The 22255-nt window shown below is 41.4% G+C and overlaps 1 protein-coding gene and 1 long non-coding RNA gene across 6 annotated transcripts in view; one reads left to right on the plus strand and one right to left on the minus strand.

Moving 5' to 3' along the window:
- itpk1a (inositol-tetrakisphosphate 1-kinase a) overlaps positions 1-22255 on the plus strand; it is a 68872-nt gene that overhangs the window by 26398 nt on the left and 20219 nt on the right. For all 5 annotated transcript variants that reach the window (XM_014145058.2, XM_014145057.2, XM_014145059.2 and 2 more), the window contains exons 4-5: positions 12570-12692; positions 19783-19900. In XM_014145058.2, the coding sequence (XP_014000533.1) occupies positions 12570-12692; positions 19783-19900 (241 nt within the window). The remainder of the gene's footprint in view (positions 1-12569; positions 12693-19782; positions 19901-22255) is intronic.
- Positions 1017-21452, minus strand: LOC123727281 (uncharacterized). The gene is made up of 3 exons (XR_006759191.1): positions 21364-21452; positions 19756-19939; positions 1017-1076 (listed from the first exon to the last, which is right to left on the minus strand). It is a non-coding gene; the product is annotated as an uncharacterized lncRNA (long non-coding RNA).

Genomic DNA, 22255 nt, shown 5'->3' on the forward strand with positions numbered 1-22255 from the left:
TTCTTGACACTTGTTGAATTATGCAAGTGAACAACGGAAATGAATAATTGAGGCAGTCTAGACGGCACAGGTGAGCACGGGTAGGCCTAGACCAAGCAAGTTTTTGGTGGTTGCAGCCATGTCCATCCGCTTTATATTAATTTTGTAATGTATGCAAATAAATCCAGCATACATGAAAATGAGGCACAGTTTTCTTAACAAAGTATAAAAACTAATATACTAAAATGTATGAGTGCATTATAAGAAACTTGCATTTTACAATAAATGTAATACCTGAATTCTCACCATTACCTGAACTCCATTATTTGTCTGCCAGTACATTGTTTTATGTGCTGTAAATCAATATCTGATTTTAGATTTTAAAATGAACAGCTTGGAGTATTTTCATCTATTGTCCAACTGTTGCTTTTAAACCTTTTTTTTCACAATTGAGTGTTGCTACAGTAAAGCCAGCCCCAAATGTCTTGCAGATTATTGTTTGCGGAGTAAGTCTACGTATTTGAGATTCCTTATGTAATGAAAAGTGCTATATAAAATATTTTATTATTACCTTAAGGCAGGGATTAATCCCAACTAGTAGGGATTAACTGAGCTGGGATTGGGTCATTTTAATCAAATCAAATCAAATTTATTTTTATATAGCCCTTCGTACATCAGCTGATATTCTCAAAGTGCTGTACAGAAACCCAGCCTAAAACCCCAAACAGCAAGCAAAGCATGTGAAAGAAGCACGGTGGCTAGGAAAAACTCCCTAGGAAAAACTCCCTAGAAAGGCCAAAAACCTAGGAAGAAACCAGGCTATGAGGGGTGGCCAGTCCTCTTCTGGCTGTGCAGGGTGGATATTATAACAGAACATGGTCAAAATGTTAAAATGTTCATAAATGACCAGCATGGTCAAATAATAATAATCATAGTAGTTGTCGAGGGTGCAACAAGCACGTCCGGTGAACAGGTCAGGGTTCCATAGCCGCAGGCAGAACAGTTGAAACTGGAGCAGCAGCACGGCCAGGTGGACTGGGGACAGCAAGGAGTCATCATACCAGGTAGTCCTGAGGCATGGTCCTAGGGCTCAGGTCCTCCGAGAGAAAGACAGAAAGAGAGAATTAGAGAGAGCATATTTAAATTCACACAGGACACCGGATAAGTCAAGAGAAATACTCCAGATGTAACAGACTGACCCTAGCCCCCGACACAAATACTGCAGCATAAATACTGGAGGCTGAGACAGGAGGGATCAGAAGACACTGTGGCCCCATCCGATGATACCCCGGACAGGGCCAAACAGGCAGGATATAACCCCACCCACTTTGCCAAAGCACAGCCCCCACACCACTAGAGGGATGTCTCCAACCACCAACTTACCGTCCTAAGACAAGGCCGAGTATAGCCCACAACGATCTCCGCCATGGCACAACCCAAGGGGGGGCGCCAACCCAGACAGGAAGACCACGTCAGTGACTCAACCCACTCAAGTGACGCACCCCTCCCATGGACGGCATGGAAGAACACCAGTAGGCCAGTGACTCAGCCCCTGTAAAAGGGTTAGAGGCAGAGAATCCCAGTGGAAAGAGGGGAACCGGCAAGGCAGAGACAGCAAGGGCGGTTCGTTGCTCCAGCCTTTCCAGTCACCTTCACACTCCTGGGCCAGACTATACTTAATCATAGGACCTACTGAAGAGATAAGTCTTCAGTAAAGACTTAAAGGTTGAGACTGAGTCTGCGTCTCTCACATTGGTAGGCAGACCATTCCATAAAAATGGAGCTCTATAGGAGAAAGCCCTACCTCCAGCCGTTTGCTTAGAAATTCTAGGGACAATTAGGAGGCCTGCGTCTTGTGACCGTAGCGTACGTGTAGGTATGTACGGCAGGACCAAATCGGAAAGATGGGTAGGAGCAAGCCCATGTAATGCTTTGTAGGTTAGCAGTAAAACCTTGAAATCAGCCCTTGCCTTAACAGGAAGCCAGTGTAGGGAGGCTAGCACTGGAGTAATATGATCAAATTTTTTGGTTCTAGTCAGGATTCTAGCAGCCGTATTTAGCACTAACTGAAGTTTATTTAGTGCTTTATCCGGGTAGCCGGAGAGTAGAGCATTGCAGTAGTCCAGCCTAGAAGTAACAAAAGCATGGATTAATTTTTCTGCGTCATTTTTGGACAGAAAGTTTCAGATTTTTTTCAATGTTACGTAGATGGAAAAAAGCTGTCCTTGAAACAGTCTTGATATGTTCTTCAAAAGAGAGATCAGGGTCCAGAGTAACGCCGAGGTCCTTCACAGTTTTATTTGAGACGACTGTACAACCATCCAGATTAATTGTCAGATTCAACAGAAGATCTCTTTGTTTCTTGGGACCTAGAACAAGCATCTCTGTTTTGTCCGAGTTTAAAAGTAGAAAGTTTGCAGCCATCCACTTCTTTATGTCTGAAACACAGGCTTCTAGCGAGGGCAATTTTGGGGCTTCACCATGTTTCATTGAAATGTACAGCTGTGTGTCGTCCGCATAGCAGTGAAATTTAACATTATGTTTTCGAATGACATCCCCAAGAGGTAAAATATATAGTGAAAACAATAGTGGTCCTAAAACGGAACCTTGAGGAACACCGAAATTTACAATTGATTTGTCAGAGGACAAACCATTCACAGAGACAAACTGATATCTTTCCGACAGATAAGATCTAAACCAGGCCAGAACTTGTCCATGTAGACCAATTTGGGTTTCCAATCTCTCCAAAAGAATGTGGTGATCGATGGTATCAAAAGCGGCACTAAGATCTAGGAGCACGAGGACAGATGCAGAGCCTCGGTCTGACGTCATTAAAAGGTAATTTACCACCTTCACAAGTGCAGTCTCAGTGCTATGATGGGGTCTAAAACCAGACTGAAGCGTTTCGTATACATTGTCTTCAGGAAGGCAGTGAGTTGCTGTGCAACAGCTTTTTCTAAAATTTTTGAGAGGAATGGAAGATTCGATATAGGCCGATAGTTTTTTTTATAATTTCTGGATCAAGATTCGGCTTTTTCAAGAGAGGCTTTATTACTGCCACTTTTATTGAGCTTGGTACACATCCGGTGGATAGAGAGCCGTTTATTATGTTCAACATAGGAGGGCCAAGCACAGGAAGCAGCTCTTTCAGTAGTTTAGTTGGAATAGGGTCCAGTATGCAGCTTGAGGGTTTGGAGGCCATGATTATTTTCATCATTGCGTCAAGAGATATAGTACTAAAACACTTTAGTATCTCCCTTGATCCTAGGTCCTGGCAGAGTTGTGCAGACTCAGGACAATGGAGCTTTGGAGGAATACCCAGATTTAAAGAGGAGTCTGTAATTTGCTTTCTAATGATCATGATCTTTTCCTCAAAGAAGTTCATAAATTTATTACTGCTGAAGTGAAAGCCATCCTCCATTTGCGAAGGCTGCTTTTTAGTTAGCTTTGCGACAGTATCAAAGAAATTTCGGATTGTTCTTATTTTCCTCAATTAAGTTGGAAAAATAGGATGATCGAGCAGCAGTAAGGGCTCTTCGATACTGCACGGTACTGTCTTTCCAAGCTAGTCGGAAGACTTCCAGTTTGGTGTGGCGCCATTTCCGTTCCAATTTTCTGGAAGCTTGCTTCAGAGCTCATGTATTTTCTGTATACCAGGGAGCTAGTTTCTTATGACAGATGTTTTTAGTTTTTAGGGGTGCAACTGCATCTAGGGTATTGCGGAAGGTTAAATTGAGTTCCTCGGTTAGGTGGTTAGCTGATTTTTGTCCTCTGACGTCCTTGGGTAGGCAGAGGCAGTCTGGAAGGGCATCAAGGAATCTTTGGGTTGTCTGAGAATTTATAGCATGACTTTTAATGCTCCTTGGTTGGGGTCTGAGCAGATTATTTGTTGCAATTGCAAACGTAATAAAATGGTGGTCCGATAGTCCAGGATTATGAGGAAAAACATTTAGATCCACAACATTTATTCCATGGGACAAAACTAGGTCCAGAGTATGACTGTGGCAGTGAGTAGGTCCAGAGACATGTTGGACAAAACCCACTGAGTCGATGATGGCTCCGAAAGCCTTTTGGAGTGGGTCTGTGGACTTTTCCATGTGAATGTTAAAGTCACCAAAAATTAGAATATTATCTGCTATGACTACAAGATCCGATAGGAATTCAGGGAACTCAGTGAGGAACACTGCATATGGCCCAGGAGGCCTATAAACAGTAGCTATAAAAAGTGAGTGAGTAGGCTGCATAGATTTCATGACTAGAAGCTCAAAAGACGAAAACGTCATTGTTGTTTTTTTTTTGTAAATTGAAATTTGCTATCGTAAATGTTAGCAACACCTCCGCCTTTGCCGGATGCACGGGGGGTATGGTCACTAATGTAACCAGGGGGTGAGGCCTCATTTAACACAGTAAATTCATCAGGCTTAAGCCATGTTTCAGTCAGGCCAATCACATCAAGATTATTATCAGTGATTAGTTCATTGACTATAACTGCCTTGGAAGTGAGGGATCTAACATTAAGTAACCCAATTTTGAGATGTGAGGTATCACAATCTCTTTCAATAATGGCAGGAATGGAGGAGGTCTTTATACTAGTGAGATTGCTAAAGCGAACACCGCCATTTTTAATTTTGCCCAACCTAGATCGAGGCACAGACACGGTCTCAATGGGGAAAGCTGAGCTGACTACGCTGACTGTGCTAGTGGCAGACTCCACTAAGCTGGCAGGCTGGCTAACAGTAGATAAGATGAGAGCACCCCTCCAGCTAGGATGGAGTCCGTCACTCCTCAACAGGCCAGGCTTGGTCCTGTTTGTGGGTGAGTCCCAGAAAGAGGGCCAATTATCTACAAATTCTATCTTTTGGGAGGGGCAGAAAACAGTTTTCAACCAGCGATTGAGTTGTGAGACTCTGCTGTAGAGCTCATCACTCCCCCTAACTGGGAGGGGGCCAGAGACAATTAATCGATGCCGACACATCTTTCTAGCTGATTTACACGCTGAAGCTATGTTGCGCTTGGTGACCTCTGACTGTTTCATCCTAACATCGTTGGTGCCGACGTGGATAACAATATCTCTATACTCTCTACACTCGGCAGTTTTAATAAATCCTTGTCTCAATGCAGCCTTTTAACGCTGTAAAAGGATCCAGGAACCCAAATGATTTGGGTGGATCCCTTCCTCCTTTATGAAACGAGCTTTGTTTCCAGAAGGGATCAAAATTGTCAATCAATGTTACACCCACAGCTGCAATAGTCCCGTAGCCAGTTAGGGAGGGTTAAAAGTCTGCTGAAACGTTCAATGCCACGATTTAGGGAGGGCACAGGGCCAGACGTTATGGGGCGGTTGTTGGTGTCAAGCAGAGACCAATCTTTATTTTATTTTTTTACCTTTTTAACAAAGCAAGTCAGTGAAGAACAAATTCTTGTTTACAATGACCCAGGCATCAACACGATGTGTTGATGCCTGGAATTGAACCAGGGACGTAAGTGACGCCTCTTGCACTGAAATGCAGTGCCTTAGACCACTGCACCACTTGAGCTACCCTTCATAATGACATTGAATCCCACATGAACTATGATAGACTGTTTGCTGATGCAGGTTTAAAATCTTTGGGGGCAGCTTATTGATGTCCTGTCATCGTGCTCCTGGATAGCACAACGTTTTTGCTCCATGGACTGAGTAATTTCTCACCATTTGAACTGCCCAATACAACGGCTGGAGAAGGGGATGGGGAAATCCGCCCATTCCTCCCACAATTCGTGGAACATTTCACAGGCCCACAAGAAGCAGGATAGCATTCGCCTGCTGCTCCCAGCGATAGGTCCAGAAGCTATTCCTCATGTCAATCTGCTCAGAACGTCTAGCAGACACTCCAGTCTGCTTAGCAGCATGCCGTTGCCTTCGGTTTCCACAACTTGTAACATTGTTCCAATCAGCGCTGGTCTCATCTTCTTGCTGTTCTCCGTCTACTCCACTACGCGATGGAGACGACTTCCTTGATAGGCAAGTTCCGGTAGCACAGGCCATTCAGATAGGGACTAATGACAAGGTAGGGATACATCCATCAGGCCCGAGCGGTTTGTCGCCACGAGTTGAGAACGAGAGTTCCAGTTTGCGTTTTCCCCGTAAATTAACGCAGAATTAGAATTTGCTCCAGATTGTCAATATTTTCCCTGGCAAGAGCATAATGAACACAGCTTCTACAGCGCTGGAATGGTTCGTTAGCTATTCCAGGCGAAGCGGGCGCCATTGCAACCTGGCTAGCTAGTAGCAGGTGTTGACACAAACACTTACAAATACAACTTTGGAAACGAGGTCTAGGTATCCGAGTTCATGACAGGTCATTTTAGAGTATTTACACCACCTGCCTTGTTCAAGATTCCTTGGATTCCGATCTCCTTTCTATAATATATTTGGCAACAGCACCATGCAATGCACTAAAGAGGCAAACACCTGGCCAGACCTCGTTTCCAAAGTTTTACTTTGTTCATAAGTGTTAGTCAACACCTGCTAGACCCTCTGTTAAATTACACATTTCTCGAGGTAGGAATATCGCAAAAAGATGTTAAAAGGCTCATTCGAGAACACCCTCCCGAGTTATGACATCGAACAGAATTGAAATCTGTGAAATCATCTGTCATGCATGTCAATCTCTAAAAGTCGTATTCCTATTAACTTCCAGTGTAGTGAGAGCGACTTTATCACAGTGCTACGTCATACCGGACGGATTTCTGCCTGCTTGAATGCCAATAACAGATACACATGAAATGACCCAGGGAAACGATAGAACATCAGAGATAATAACATTCAAAATCGGTGAACTTTTATTTTTAAGGTTTATGTAATAGCTGATTACTCGTCAGTTATTGTGCCACGATCACTTCCCCTCCCTCTTTTTATCGCCTCAGCTCTTGAATTCCTCGGTCTTCATTATTACCATATCATTGCCTGAGCCACCTCCCCATTACTACAGACATGACCCTTCTTTATCAATGTTTTTGGGTCTAGGCAGATAAGATACAATGGTTGCATTGCAAATGGTGTGCTATTCCCCATGTAGTGCACTACTTTTGACAAGGGCTATGGGCAAAAGTAGTGCACTGTATAGAGACTAGGGTACCATTTTGGATGCAATCTGTCACATTTCAGTTGTTAATCAAGGGCTTGGGGATTGCGATTGAACAGCTAGAATTCGTTGTTCCAAAGGTTGTTCATGGATTGTGTTGAAATCATTTGCCTAGAGAGCTGTCCAACCTGTGACACACATTCTTCTCTTTGGGCAACGTTGTTTTCTTCATGTCCAATTTAGGTCATTTCTGGATAATATTTGGGGACCCCTTTTTGTGTCAAGAGCAACCCCCAGAGACACAAGTTCTGTGTAGTCGGTGTCTCAAACCAGTGTTGGTTATCGAACTGGCAGAACAAATCTCAATCAGATTTGTTGAGCGGAAACTTTGGGTATTTCCACCAATGTCAGACTGAATAGGGATTCAAAATAAGACAAACCTAAAAGAAATTGTTAATCCCAACCTTGCATGCGTACTATATCTACGATATGGAAGGTATTGTTTTCTTTGGAAGCCTCAATCTCCTTAGGCGAAGCAATGCCCTGCATTGACAAGTCCACCAATCTTGTTCGATACATACTTGATAAATCATCTCCGCTGCCATAAATATTACATGAGCTGGGAATATTAGGCCTGTCTGGACATCCTCGCCAGAAGTTGGAATTGAATTGGTCTATCTTTTCGGATGTCTGTTGGCAATGCCCAAAGACAATAAGGTTGCACTGCGATCATGGACCTTGTTTGACAATAGAATAGATACTTTGTCAACTTTTCTATGGAAATCAATTGCTTTCTAAAAAAACACACACACACACACACACACACACACACACACACACACACACACACACAGGTCAACCCTGTAGAACCAGGACTATTTCAAACACAGATGGTTGACTATGGTATGTGGGAGTTGAAACCAAACAGAATCCGAACCGGGAACAAAAGTGATCTATACGGTTCCGGAACAGTCACACAAAAAAATGCAACAAAGAACCTATGCAAAGCTTTTCCAATTGTCAATCAAACTTCTTCCAGTGTCTGTCTGCTAGCTGAAAATCTTTGCCAGTGTGTAGGCTACCTGCCTCTCCCCTTCCGAAGCATACAGTTGAAGTCGGAGGTTTACATACACCTTAGCCAAATACATTTAAACTCCAGTTTTTCACTATTCCTGACATTTGATCCTAGTAAAAGTGCCCCGTCTTAGGTCAGTTAGGATACCACTTTTATTTTAAGAATGTGAAATGTCAGAATAATAGTAGTGATTTTTTTTTCAGCTTTTATTTCTTTCATCACATTCCCAGTGGGTTAGAAGTTTACGTACACTCAATTAGTATTTGGTAGCATTGCCTTAAACAATTTAAACTTCGGTCAAAGATTTCAGGCAGCCTTCCACAAGCTTCCCACATTAAGTTGGGTGAATTTTGGCCCATTCCTCTTGACAGAGCTGGTGTAACTGAGTCAGGTTTGTAGGCCTCCTTGCTTGCACACACCTTTTCAGTTCTGCCCACAAATCTTCTACAGGATGAGGTCAGGGCTTTGATGGCCACTCTAATACCTTGACTTTGTTGTCCTTAAGCCATATTGCCAGATGTTGCTTCAATATATCCATATCATTTTCCTGCCTCATGATGCCATCTATTTTGTGAAGTGCACCAGGCCGTCCTGCAGCAAAGCACCCCCACAACATGATGGTGCCACCCCGGTGCTTCACGGTTGGGATGCTGTTCGTGGGCTTGCAAGCCTCCCCCTTTTACCTCCAAACAGAACGATAGTCATTAAGGCCAAACAGTTCTATTTTTGTTTCATCAGACCAGAGGACATTTCTCCAAAAAGTACGATCTTTGTCCCCATGTGCAGTTGCAAACAGTAGTCTGGCTTTTTTATGGCGGTTTTGGAGCAGTGGCTTCTTCCTTGCTGAGCGGCCTTTCAGGTTATGTCGATATAGGACTCATTTTAATGTGGATATAGATACTTTTGTACCTGTTTCCTCCAGCAGCTTCACAAGGTCCTTTGCTGCTGTTGTGGGATTGATTTGCACTTTGCGCACAAGTACGTTCATCTCTAGGAGACCGAACGCGTCTCCTTCCTGAGCGGTATGACGGCTGCGTGGTCCCATGGTGTTTTTACTTGCGTACTTATGTTTGTACAGATGAAGGTGGTAGCTTCAGGCGTTTTGGAAATTCCTCACAAGGATGAACCAGACTTGTGGAGGTCTACAATGTTTTTTCTGAGGTCTTGGCTGATTTCTTTTGTTTTTTTCCGATGTCAAGCAAAGAGGCAGTGAGTTTGAAGGTAGGCCTTGAAATATACCCACAGGTACACCTCCAATTGACTCAAATGATGACAATTAGCCTATCAGAAGCTTCTAAAGCCATGACATAATTTTCTGGAATTTTCCAAGCTGTTTAAAGGCACTGTCAACTTGATGTATGTAAACTTCTGACCCACTGGAATTGTGATTAAGTGAAATCTGTCTGTGAACAATTGTTAAAAAAAATTACGTGTCATGCACAAAGTAATGTCCTAACCGACTTGCCAAAACTATAGTTTGTTAACAAGAAATTTGTGGATTAGTTGTGTAACGAATTTTAATGACTCCAACTTAAAAGTACGTAAACTTCCGCAGACGCTTGGTCGCGCGTGAGCAGTATGGGTGACATGATTGAATAACGTATGTGTATATTTATTTTCCAGCGCACGCAACATGGTCTAGTTTGGGTGTACAGTGCCTTTAGAAAGTATTTAAACCCCTTGACTTATTCCACATTTTGTTACAGCCTGAATTCAAAATGGATAAAATTAGTATTTTTGCTAATTTATTGAAAATGAAATGCAGAAAGTATTCAAACCCATGAGTGTACATGTTAGAATCACCTTTGGCAGCCTTACCTCCTTACTTCATTTGCACACGCTGTATACAGATTTTTCTAATGTGTTGACTGTACGTTTGTTTATCCCATGTGTAACTCCGTGTTTTTGTCGCACTGCTCTGCTTTATCTTGGCCAGGTCGCACTTGTAAATGAGAACTTGTTCTCAACTGGCCTACCTGATTAAATAAATGAATACAGCTGTGAGTCTTTCTAAGCGCTTTAAACACTTCGATTGTACAACATTTGTACATTCTTTAAAAGTTATTCAAGCTCTCATGTTGGTTGTAGACGGCTATTTTCAAGTCTTGCCGTAGATTCTCAAGTGGATTTAAGTCAAAACTGTAACTTGGCCACTCGGGAACATTCAATGTCGTCTTGTTAAGCAACTCCAGTGTATATTTGGCCTTGTGTTTTAGGTTATTCTCCTGCTGAAAGGTGAATTTGTGTCCCAGTGTCTGTCGGAAAGCAGACAACCAGGCTTTCCTCCTAGAATTTACCCTCTGCTTAGCTCATTCCGTTAAAAAAAAAAAAAAATGGTACTTTTTTTTTTAGCTCCTGTCCTTATCAATTACAAGCATATCCATAACATGATGCAGCCACCACTATGCTAGAAAATATGAAGAGTGGTACCCAGTGATGTTTTATTGGATTTGGCCCAAATGTAACATTTTGTATTCAGGACAAAATCTTAATTGCTTTGCCACATTTTTATATACTACAGTATTACTTTAGTGCCTTGATGCAAACAGGATGCATGTTTTGGAATATTTGTATTCTGTACAGGCTTCCTTTTCACTGTCAATTAGGTTAGTTTTCTCCTTAGGATGGCTCAACAACATTGTATTTACTCCACAATACTATCACAGCCATTAAACTAACTGTTTTTAAGTTGGCATTGGACTCATGGTGAAATCCTGAGTGGTTAAGGCAACTGAGTTAGGAACGACGCTTGTATCTTTGTAGTGACTGGGTGTTATGATAACCTCACCATGCTCAAAGGGATATTCAATGTCTGCTTTTTTGTTTTACCCATCTACCAATAGGTGCCTTTTTCTTTGCGAGGCATTGGGGAAAATGTCCATGGTCGTTGGTTCAATCTGTTTTGAAATTCACTGCTCGACTGAAGGACCTTACACATCTGTATGTGTGGGGTACAGAGATGAGGTAGTCATTCAAAAATCATATTAAACACTAGTATTGCACACAGTGAGTCCATGCAACTTATTTGACTTGTTAAGCACGTTTTCTATTCCTGAACTTATTTAGGCTTGCCATAACAAGGGGGTTGCATATTTGACACAAGTTGTTTTGAATTAATTTATAAGTTTCAAAAAACACAATTCCACTTTTACATCATGGTGTGTAGACCAGTGACCAAAAAAATCGACATTTAATCAATTTTAAATTGCTGCAACACAACAATGTGTAAAAAGTCAAGGGGTGTGAACTTTCTGGAAAGATGTTGGCTTTGCTAATGCACACATTCCCCTCCAATTGCTCACTGCGGTTTACAAATCTGATCAATTGGAAGATGCACAGTGCTGGCGGCTATAAATGGTGGCTTTCATGTTCCTATGAGCCTTTGCCAAAAGGAGTTCTGTACACAAATCCATTCTCTGCAGTCTCACTTAGGACACAAGTAGGAATGACAGTGTCTTGGCTCTGGGGTGAAGTTTCCCCTAGGTACCAATCTAGGATCAGCTTCCCTCCCCCAATCCTAACCATTAGTGGGGGGAAATGCAAAACCCAAGATCAGCGTCTAGGGACAACTTTTTACCCTACACCTTCAACCTACATGACAGCACTGCTGTTATTTGATCTATGGGCTTGGAGACATGAAAGTTATGAGTTCCAAACTCAAGCTGAACTCATCAGCCAGCCTCTCTGCCTGCCTCCTCATGATTGTTTTCCTAAATCAGCCGAGAAGAAGGCTCTGATCCCGCCGCTAGAACATTTCCAGACTTGTGCGTCCCTAACAGCACCCTATTCCGTGTTTAGTTCACTGCTTTTGACCACGGCCCATAAAGTAGTGCACTACATAAGGAATAGGGTGCCATTTGGGATGTAGACATCCCCTCCCCGATTTAAACTAGAGCCTTGTATAGAACAGGCCCCAGAGGCCTCCCGAATAAAATCTTCCCCCTCAATTTCATCCCATGACTTGGTAGGTCTGTGGTCCTTTTCTGCTCCTTTATTTGGTGCCAGCGCTGGACCGTTGACCATATGACCGGGTCCCCACTCCTTACATAATGTCTCCCAAATGACAGGACCTTGCCAAAAGTAGTACACTATATAGGGAATAGTGTCATTTGGGAAGCAGACAATGTTCCTTGCTGCTTTTTTTCTTCTCCCAGCTGTTGTTACCAGAACCAGTCTGCAAAGCCCATATGGTTGTATTGTTTTTGGCAAGAGAGGGGGGGTAAAAGATGCTTTGAACGGGCCTAATCTTAGCAACAAAAAAATTGACCTGTTGGGTTAAAGCCCAAAGGATTGGCCTAAGTGTATTCATCACCCATAGGGCTCTTGTCAGAAGTAGTGCATTATATAGGGTGCATTTGGAACAGACCCCATATATTATCAACTAATAAAACAAGGTGTCATGATTTGTATCTTGCCTAACTTCTGAGCCCTCTCTCACTCCCTGTGTGCAGCTGGATCTGAGTCGGCCCCTGGAGGAGCAGGGCCCTCTGGATGTCATCATCCACAAGCTGGCGGACCTCATTCTGGCGGACCAGAACGACACGCAGGCCCTGCTATTGGTGCAGAGTGTCCAGGTAAGCCAATCGGCACCGCTAAAACATTGTAAGGGTGGATCACAAGCTCTTCACCTAATGGGGGAAGTTGTTCTTTGACAGGTGCAGCCATTTCTTTGAGGGCTAAGGGTCTGAAGGTACTGTAGGATGTTTCTCTTTGAGGGGTATGTCTTTGGTGATTACATCCTTCTGTAATTTTGCTCAGAGATTTTGGTGAACGTTTGGTGTTCCTGGATAGAAATGGGATAATGAAATTATTTTTATATTATTATCTGCAGGAGCTCTCCTAATCATGACTTAATCCAGTGTTTATTCAACTACAGGTAACTGCCAAAATAATGGAAACCCTTGAGTAAATGAGGAATACAAAGTATATTGAAAGCCGGTGCTTCCACAGTGTGGTTCCTGAGTTAATTTAGCTATTAACATCCCATCATGCTGGTCACTGAATGGGTTGATGCGCATGAAAACCATGCTCGCTCACCACACATTCTAGCTCCAAGTGCTATGCTAACCAACAGAACGACATATACAAATGTATTCCTCTCCCTTTCCACCAATAGGATCTGATCTGAATGAGCACATGATTGATGTGGTCATAAATAAAAAAAGTTGGACTGGACATTTATTTTGGCTACCATGGCTATGCCCCCATAGAATGCCAATGCACCTATCCACAGGGCACGAGTGGTCACTGAATGGGTTGATGCGCATGAAAACAATGTCGGTCACCAGAGTGCAACCCAATTTATGGGAGATTCTGGAGCGTCACCTGAGACAGCGTTTTCCACCACCAGAAAGCATCCCTCCAATAGAGCTCCAGACACTTGTAGGATCTATTCCAAAGTGCATTGAAGCTGTTCTGGCTCGTGGTGGCCCAATGCCCAATGAAGAAACTGTTGGTGTTTCCTTTATTTTGGCAGTTACCTTTTATATTCTTACGGGGGCCAGATTTGTAAAAGGTTACTTACAGGGGTACAGACATCTTCTACATATGATTTACAACGGCTGAAAGTAGATTTTTGAATTTTTCTTCGTATAGAACCTCCTATGTATGAAATGTTTTTTATGGGCTTAATGGTAAATGAGTAATTTAACTGTAAAAAATATTACCTTTTTAATGTGGCATGAACATGTATTCATCTGATTTGTCAAACAAATCACTTCCAAAAGTAGGCTACCTGCGCACGTTAGTCCAATCTAAAATGATTTAGGTAACAGTGTAGCCCAAATCAAGTGTAGGCCTCTTATTTTACTCAATAGCGTATAGGCAGCTCCAAAAGCCCACGGAGGTTGTGAAATATGAACATGACTCGAATGCTTTTGAAAATATAGAATAGATTGCAATTATTTTCTATTGGTATCATGATGAAGATACTCCATGTGCGACCCTATGCCTGCTCCCTGACAAGGCAGGGTGAAGGTAGGAAAGAAATGAACGTGGATCAAAAGCTGATCACGGTAGTATGTCTTGTCTGTTTTAATGAACAAAATAACTATTGATTTCCATACAAGCTGCACAGACCAGTAACATAATTCAACTCAAAATATACCTTTCTTTTCTTTTGAAAATAGGACCTGCCTAAATAAATTTAATAATGGAATTATTTTTGATGGGAGGTATAAAAGGCAAGAATGTGGTAAAAATGGGCCTGTTTGTAAGCGGGTTATACCTTGCCCCCAAAAAATGTCCAGGCGAAATAGCATAAATCCTATGTGAAAGCAGTATTGTGGAGTAACTACAATGTTGATCCATCTTCAGTTTTCTACCATCGCAGCAATTAAACTATCTTTTTTTTAAATCACCATTGGCCTAATGTGAAATCCCTGAATGATTTCTTTCCTCTCCAGCAACTGCGTTAGGAACAATACCGTGTTTTTTTTTTTTAACTGTATTGATACACCATCCATGCTCACAGGGATATTCAGTGTCTGCTTTTACATTTTTACACATTCAATCTGTGACCTTTGCGAGACATTGGGAAATCCTCCCTGGTCTTTGTGGTTGAATCATCAATTTTTTAAATAAACTACTTGACTTAGGGATCTTACAGATACTGTACGTGTGAGGTACAAGCTGGTGTAGTCATAAAATAAATGATATTATTGCACACAGAATGAGTCCATACAACTTATGTGATTTGGACACTTTTACTCCTGAACATTTTTTAGGCTTGCCATAACAAAGGGGTTGAATACTTTGTGTAGGCATTTGTGTAAAAATTTCAACAAAATAAATTAACTTTGACATTATGAGGTGTGTGTGTATAGATCACTGCCACAAAATATTTCTGAAGGCACTGTAGGCCTACTTTGGAGTAAACATTTAATTGGCAAAGTTTTGTGTATGTTGATTGCCTATTTTCTCCTTCCCCTCCTTTCCATCAGGCTTAGCTGTCGTTTTGTCTTCGGGGGGTGCCTCTGCTAAGGATTTCTGAGATTGTGTGTAAAACCTAAGCTAATAAGTTAATGTTTTTTGCCTTTTATTTCCCCTCCAATTCGAGCCCTGAGTGTAGGGAATTTGAGCATTTTGTTTGAGATCAAATCAGAGGAGAAAATAACACTTATGAAAAGCAGTCCCCGATCATGTCAATTGTTTTATCCCCCCCCTCAAGCATTTTTGCTAGATATGTATTGGCTTGCTTGTGACGGCCATTACGGAGAAAAGCAACACTCTCCTCCCTAAGCTCACTTACTCTCTTGAAAGCGTTACCCTTGCTTATCGACCTAATGTCATTATGTAAAAGTTGATCACGATGCTCTGCAGACATGTCTTTCAGCAGACTACGAAACAACCGATGTTGGTGGAGTGGTGTCGCCAGATGTTTGCAGCTGCAATTGGCTGATGTTGGCAGCTCTGATTTGGCTGTAACTGGTACGTTGGGTGATATTGATTGACAGCACTTAAGTGGTGGGACTACAGGAAAACAGATGATCCTATTGGAGAATATTGAGCAAGGGCTCATTTTGGAACTATACATTGTTTTTTTACAGGGATGTTTTTGTGTGGATTTTTATATTAATGTTGATAATTGATCAAAGGGCCATTCTAAATTGATAAAGGGGCCAGATCTAGCCCATGGGCCGCCAGTTGAATAGCCGTGACTAGAGGTCGACTGATTTAATCGGAATGGCCAATTTAATTAGGGCCGATTTTCAAGTTTTCATAACAATCAGTAATCGGCATTTTTGGACGGCGATTATATTGCAATCCACGAGGCGACTGAGTGGCAGGCTGACCACCTGTTACGTGAGTGCAGGCTGCAAGGAGCCATGGTAAGTTGCTAGCTAGCATTAAACTTATCTTTATAAAAAAACAATCAATCTTAACAATCACTAGTTAACTACACATGGTTGACATGACTAGTTTAACTAGCTTGTCCTGTGTTGCATATAATCAATGTAGTGCCTGAAATTGTCACTTCTCTTGCGTTCAGTGTAAGCAGAGTCAGGGTATATGCAGCAGCTTGGGTCGCCTGGCTCATTGTGAACTGTGTGAAGACCATTTCTTCCTAACAAAGACCGTAATTAATTTGCCAGAATTTTACATAGTTATGACATTGAAGGTTGTGCAATGTAACAGTAATATTTAGATTTAGGGTTGCCAACCATTCGATAAAATACGAAATGGTTCCGTATTTCACTGAAATAATAAACATTTTGTTTTCTAAATGATAGTTTCCGGATTTGACCATTATTAATGACCTAAGGCTAGTATTTCTGTGTTTTCTATTATATTATAATTAAGTCTGATTTGATAGAGCAGTCTGACTGAGCGGTGGTAGGCAGCAGCAGGCTCGTAAGCATTTATTCAAACTGCACTTTCCTCCGTTTGCCTGCAGCTTTTCGCAATGCTTGAAGCCCAGCGCGGTTTGACTTCAAGCCTATCAACTCCCAAGATTAGGCTGGCAATACTATAGTGCCTATAAGAACATCCAATAGTCAAAGGTCTATGAAATACAAATGGTATAGAGAGAAATATAATAACTACAACTTAAAACTTCTTAACTGGGAATATTGAAGACTCATGTTAAAAGGAACCACCAGCTTTCATATGTTTTGAGCAAGGAACTTAAACGTTAGCTTTTTTACATGGCACATATTGCACTTTTACTTTTTTCTCCAACACTGTGTTTTTGCATTATTTAAACCAAATTGAACATGTTTCATTATTTATTTGAGACTAAATTGATTTTATTTATGTATTATATTAAGTTACAATAAGTGTTCATTTTTCATTCAGTATTGTTGTAAATGTAATTTATTATAATGACATTTTCAACAATACTGAATGAACACTATTTTAATATAATACATTAATATATAAAAATAAAAATCGGCCGATTTTTAATCGATATCGGCCTTTTTTGGTCCCCCAATAATCGGTATAGTTATCGGCGTTGAAAAATCATAATCGGTCGACCTCTAGCCGTGACCTAATCCGTAGGTGGGTTCGCAGGAGTAGGGGAAGATCAAAGGGTGGTGAATGTAGTGCATGTTGCCCATAACATGTTGGGGTGGAGTACATCGGTGACCTCACACCTTCCTTGAGTCATCTGCCCCTCACGGAGGGACAGACTATTCAGACTAGACGGTTGCCTTAAGTTGCTATGCAGAAGGTTGCTAGTTTGTCTTTCACGTGGCAGAACAGAATGCACTGTTACACTCCCTAGCATCGCAGTGAACCACATTAGCTTTCGCAACAGCTAATGGGAATCCTAATAAAATCCCAAACATTGGAAGGAAACCAAGTTCCACATTTCGTGAGCTTTTTAGTCAGTGCACTGGTCTGCTGTCCACATCTACATAAAACACATGTAATTGACTCCTTAAACTTACCCACTCCTTCAGTCCTCTTTTCTCTAGACACCATACAAACCTAGAGCTGATATATGGCATACTTTAATGCAGAATTTGTTTTCAGTTCCACATGATAAAGTCTGGTCGATTTTTAAAAGCTTGACACGTTTAATGATCCTCAGCAAACTTGGATTAGGTTTATAGGCCTATTTTCAGCTTTATATGACTAATGACTCCCATTTAGATTCTTTAATGGTCATTAGTTTACCCGTTTACCCTGGACCCCCTCATTCGTTTGAAGAGCCATTGCACTCAAATCACATTTTAGCAGATGTTTTCAGACCTCAAAAGTAGTCTGTCAGAGGGAGTCCATGTCCCATGCCAGCTGTTTTGTAGATCCATCTACGTGCCACAATCTAAAACTAATGGAAAAGATAAGAACTGTGTTTATTTCCAGTTTCTGTTCTTATCCTGTTTCATTCATCTGACGACATGGGATGTGGACTGCTTTTTTTCAGGCCTGAAAACATCTGACAACTTCTGATTGTGAAGGAAAATGTCCCTTTTTAAAGTGGCCCAGTTTAAAGTTGATATGTCTAAGCCACAGGGATTAGAGCCGAGTTGCTTTCATACAGTGACACTACTCCAGCACTTTGGATTTTAAATAATACAATGACTGCGGTTGAGGTGCAGACTGTCAGCTTTATTTGAGGGTACTTTCATCCATATTGGATGAACTGTTTAGAAATTACAGCACTTTTTGTACAAAGTATTTTGACAAATTCACTTATGTCTATTAAAGTAGTCAAGTTTAGTATCTGGGCCCATATTCCTTGCACATAATGACATCAAGCTTGTGACTATAAACCTGTTGGATGCATTTGCAATTCGTTTATCACGTGGGATTACATTAATGTGGATGTTACCATGATTGCGAATAATCCTGAATGAATCGTGAATGTGTGAGAAAGTTAGAGGCACAAAGATCATACCCCCAAGACAGAAAAATGCTTAGCATATTTATGTCTAACTTTCTCACTCATCTTTATTCACAATTCTTTCAGGATTATCCGTAACCATGGTAGCATCCAGATGAATGTATACGTGTTTAGAAATATATCATATTCTTATTTACAATAAGTGACTCATATGACACTATACATTATTTACCATTCATTTCTATTGGGCACACAATTATCTGACACACAAACAAAACATACTACAAATGCATCTAACAAGTTTGTAGAGTCACAAGCTAGATGTAGTCATTGTGTGCTAGGAATATGGGACCAAATACTAAACTTTTGATTACTTTAAAATGTGAATTTGTCCTAATACTTTTGGTCCCTTAAAATGGGGGGAACAATGCCCAAAAAATGCTTTTCTTTCAAAATGGCCTCGAATTAAAGCTCACAGTCTTCACTTTAATGTCATTGTGCTGGAGTACAGACCCAAAACAACAACTGTGTCACTGTCCAAATGCCTTTGGACCTCACTGTTCACCAAAACAGACCAATGAATGTCATAAACAGAAGGATGGTAAATTTAGCCACTTGTTTTTATATCACGTGGATTTCCCTGCATTCTTTCATCTTGTAAACATTAGGTAATATGCACTACGCCATATGAATACATGTTTTCACCCTTAGTTGTTCCTGGAGGTGTTGCTTTGCACACCTGCAGTCTCAGAAAAACAAACACAATTCCTCTCCTTCCTCTTCGTCTCCTTTTAAGGTTTCATTGACTTTAGATGAGGGCGAAAATGGGCGCTCGAAATGGCAACATGCTAAATTGGCGAGTAGCCAAGCCTTTCATTTCAAATGTACTTGATTACATGGAGTTCCTTTTTGATTGTTGTAGTGCGTACAGAGATATTAATACATAAGCACAGACATGAAAATAAATGGCTTCTACTGTGCTAGCACAAGGAAGTGGAGAACAGAACAGTACAAAAAACGTTATTTGTTAGACTACGAAAAGGTTAGCTTGGAAGTCGACTGTATACTTTCTGAAGTTTAGTATACATTATTTAAACATTCTTCAGATTCATCAGTTGAGTGGCTTTGTTGCTTTAAGGCTTGCTGAGGCTGTAATATAATTCCAATATGTTCATTAGGGTGCAGAATATTTTAAAGCTATTTGCAATGGAAAATGAAAATGTGCGTTTCTTTTTGAACAAGTCCAGGAAGTCCCGCTCAGTTTTTGGTGCCTAATAAACATGGCCTGGTGGTGTTTTTTTTTGTTGTACAGTGTGTTGCTGCGGTGTGCACTATTGAATACATACCTGATGTTGTTTTGGGACTGTCTTCAGGATTACATCGACACCCATCCTGAAATGGTGGTTCTGGACCCGCTGCCCGCCATTAGGACCTTGTTGGACCGCTGCAAGTCCTACCAGCTCATCCGCAGGCTTGAAGACTGCATGAAAGGTATAGAGACAGGACTGCCACCCAAAGTACACACACAAACTGACATGCACACAGACGCACGCACACACGCGCACGCATGCACGCACACAAACTATCACAAATCCCCATAGCCATGAATTCACATATCCCAAAACATAGACACTACACAGTCACTTGCCTAGACATTCTGTTAAGCCTTTGTGAGTTTTACGTCATAGCATCGACATCATAAGTAACATTCAAATCAGTTACTCACATACTGTGTATACACTTGCTCCATTTACCTCTGACCTGGGGCTAACACACCTTCTCATAACCCGGCAATGCCATCTGTGTTTGTGTGTGTGCGCGTGTATGAATTTTTGTTTCCCTTTGGGTTGGGAAAGCCCGGAATTCCAAAATACAAGAATCCCCAAATGGCCTGTGTTCATGTTGCTACTGGCTACCTACGTGAGCCCGGCGCTTTCCGTAAGACTTTTGTCCCGGGCTGGATGTCGAAAGGCAGGCTTCATTTTGGGGCTTTGCACAAGGGAAATGTGTGGCTTAGGGTGGGTTTATTCACGGAGTGTGTATGAAAACTGCAGAGTGGCTCGTCCTTTGTCCTGCGCCATGGGGCATTCCCAAACTAGCTAAACAAAGGGGATCAGGGTTGAAGAGGCCGAAGGGTTAGCGTTGCTAGCTGCATAGGCACATAGTGTGAATCCCAGATGAGACCCTATTTCCTACATGGTGCATTACGTTTGACCAGTGCCCTATGGGTGCTGGTCAAAAGTAGTGCATTATGTAGGGAATATGGTGCAATTTGGTATTCAGTCATAGGCTCTGGCATGACTGTTTTATAGTCTGTGCTTGGAGTTGAATGACTGTAGACTCTGTGCTCACTTTAGGTGCTGGTACTCCATTTAAATATTGCAGTACGTGTTCATATTTAAGAGTGAATATTTTTATGAGCTGCCGGTCTTCAAACAATCGAACAATCGAGGTGTTTGCATCAGCCCAATTCAAACACTGGTTATCGTATGGAAGTAAGGCTAGTTTCTATGTGCACCTATTTGGAGATAATAAGTTAATAAGTAAATTAGGATAGTTTCTGTGACCAATCTATCCTCTAAATGATGGGAAAGCTGTGTACTCCGACCAGTCAATTCGTCAGAATCTATTGGCGCTTTTACATCAAGCGGCACGACTTGTAAACAAGAGACATTTTGTTTATGGAACTAACTTAATAAACTAATTCATTTAGTTTATGTACTCTCCCCTCAACTACTTGAATAATATTTAAAATACTGTTTTTAATTAAAACCAAACTTGATTTGAAGATGCATTTATGAAGCCTTATGTGGTAATATGAATTATAAAACATGCTACTGTATAAGCATTCATAATAGCTCATTGCACCTTTTTGAGAAACTAGCTACATAGACTACTGAAAATACTTAGTTACCTAATACCTACAAATAAAATGATCCCTTAAAGTGACTAACCTATCCAGCTGACCTCCAGGACTGAACTTCCAGAGCAAGTGCACTCGACCTGGGGTAGTGTGAGGTGAACCATGGGTCTTGGCTCCAGCTCCACAATTCTATTTAAAAATACCTCAGCAGCGAGCGAAGTGTTTTCTGTGGCTGTCCTTCTCCCAGGCAACCACTTCCATGGCAATTAGCCGGTAACAGTACAGACTGGAGAGAATGGGATCCTGGGAAAAAACCGCTAACACTCGGTTAAACTGTGGCTTTATGTAAGAGGCTATTTGAAGGCTTTTAGACTCCTATCAACGCACAGAATGAATATTCTCCGGGTCATATCAGCGCATTACATTGTCTATTTAGCGCCAAGTTTACTCTTTTCTTTTTGGTGTTCTTTACATTTTTCTCTGGTAGGCCTAACTTTAAATGTTACTTTCCACGCGATTTCCGGTCATATTACAAAGGGCCAACTTTTTGATCCCTTCAGGGGATTTTAGCATTCATGAAATATTGATCGGATTATCACCGCCAGCCATGTATGGCATGTTAATAGTCTGAGGAGTTGGCTAAAATACATACAGATCTGGAACCAGTCGTTCTTATAAAACCTCTTAAGAATCCTCAATCCAATTTAGGTTGAAAGATTTTTGGGTGAAAGCTACTGGTAAAAGGTGGTTAAGCTCAAACTTACAGCGACGTGTAGAAGTAAAATGAAAGGATCTATGCATGATATACGCACGCACACTGCACTTTTGACCCTAGACAGGAGTTATAGTGTACTTATTTGTTTGAGTCTGTCAGTGTCATCATTTGTTACTTGTATCAGCAAAACAATAAATAATACCAAAGTAAACCATAGTAACTGCAGCCCTTAGCTTGGCGAAACCAAGTAAAAAAGCAATGACTGATG

This window comes from Salmo salar, chromosome ssa15, assembly GCF_905237065.1.
Source record: "Salmo salar chromosome ssa15, Ssal_v3.1, whole genome shotgun sequence".
NCBI lineage: Eukaryota > Metazoa > Chordata > Actinopteri > Salmoniformes > Salmonidae > Salmo > Salmo salar.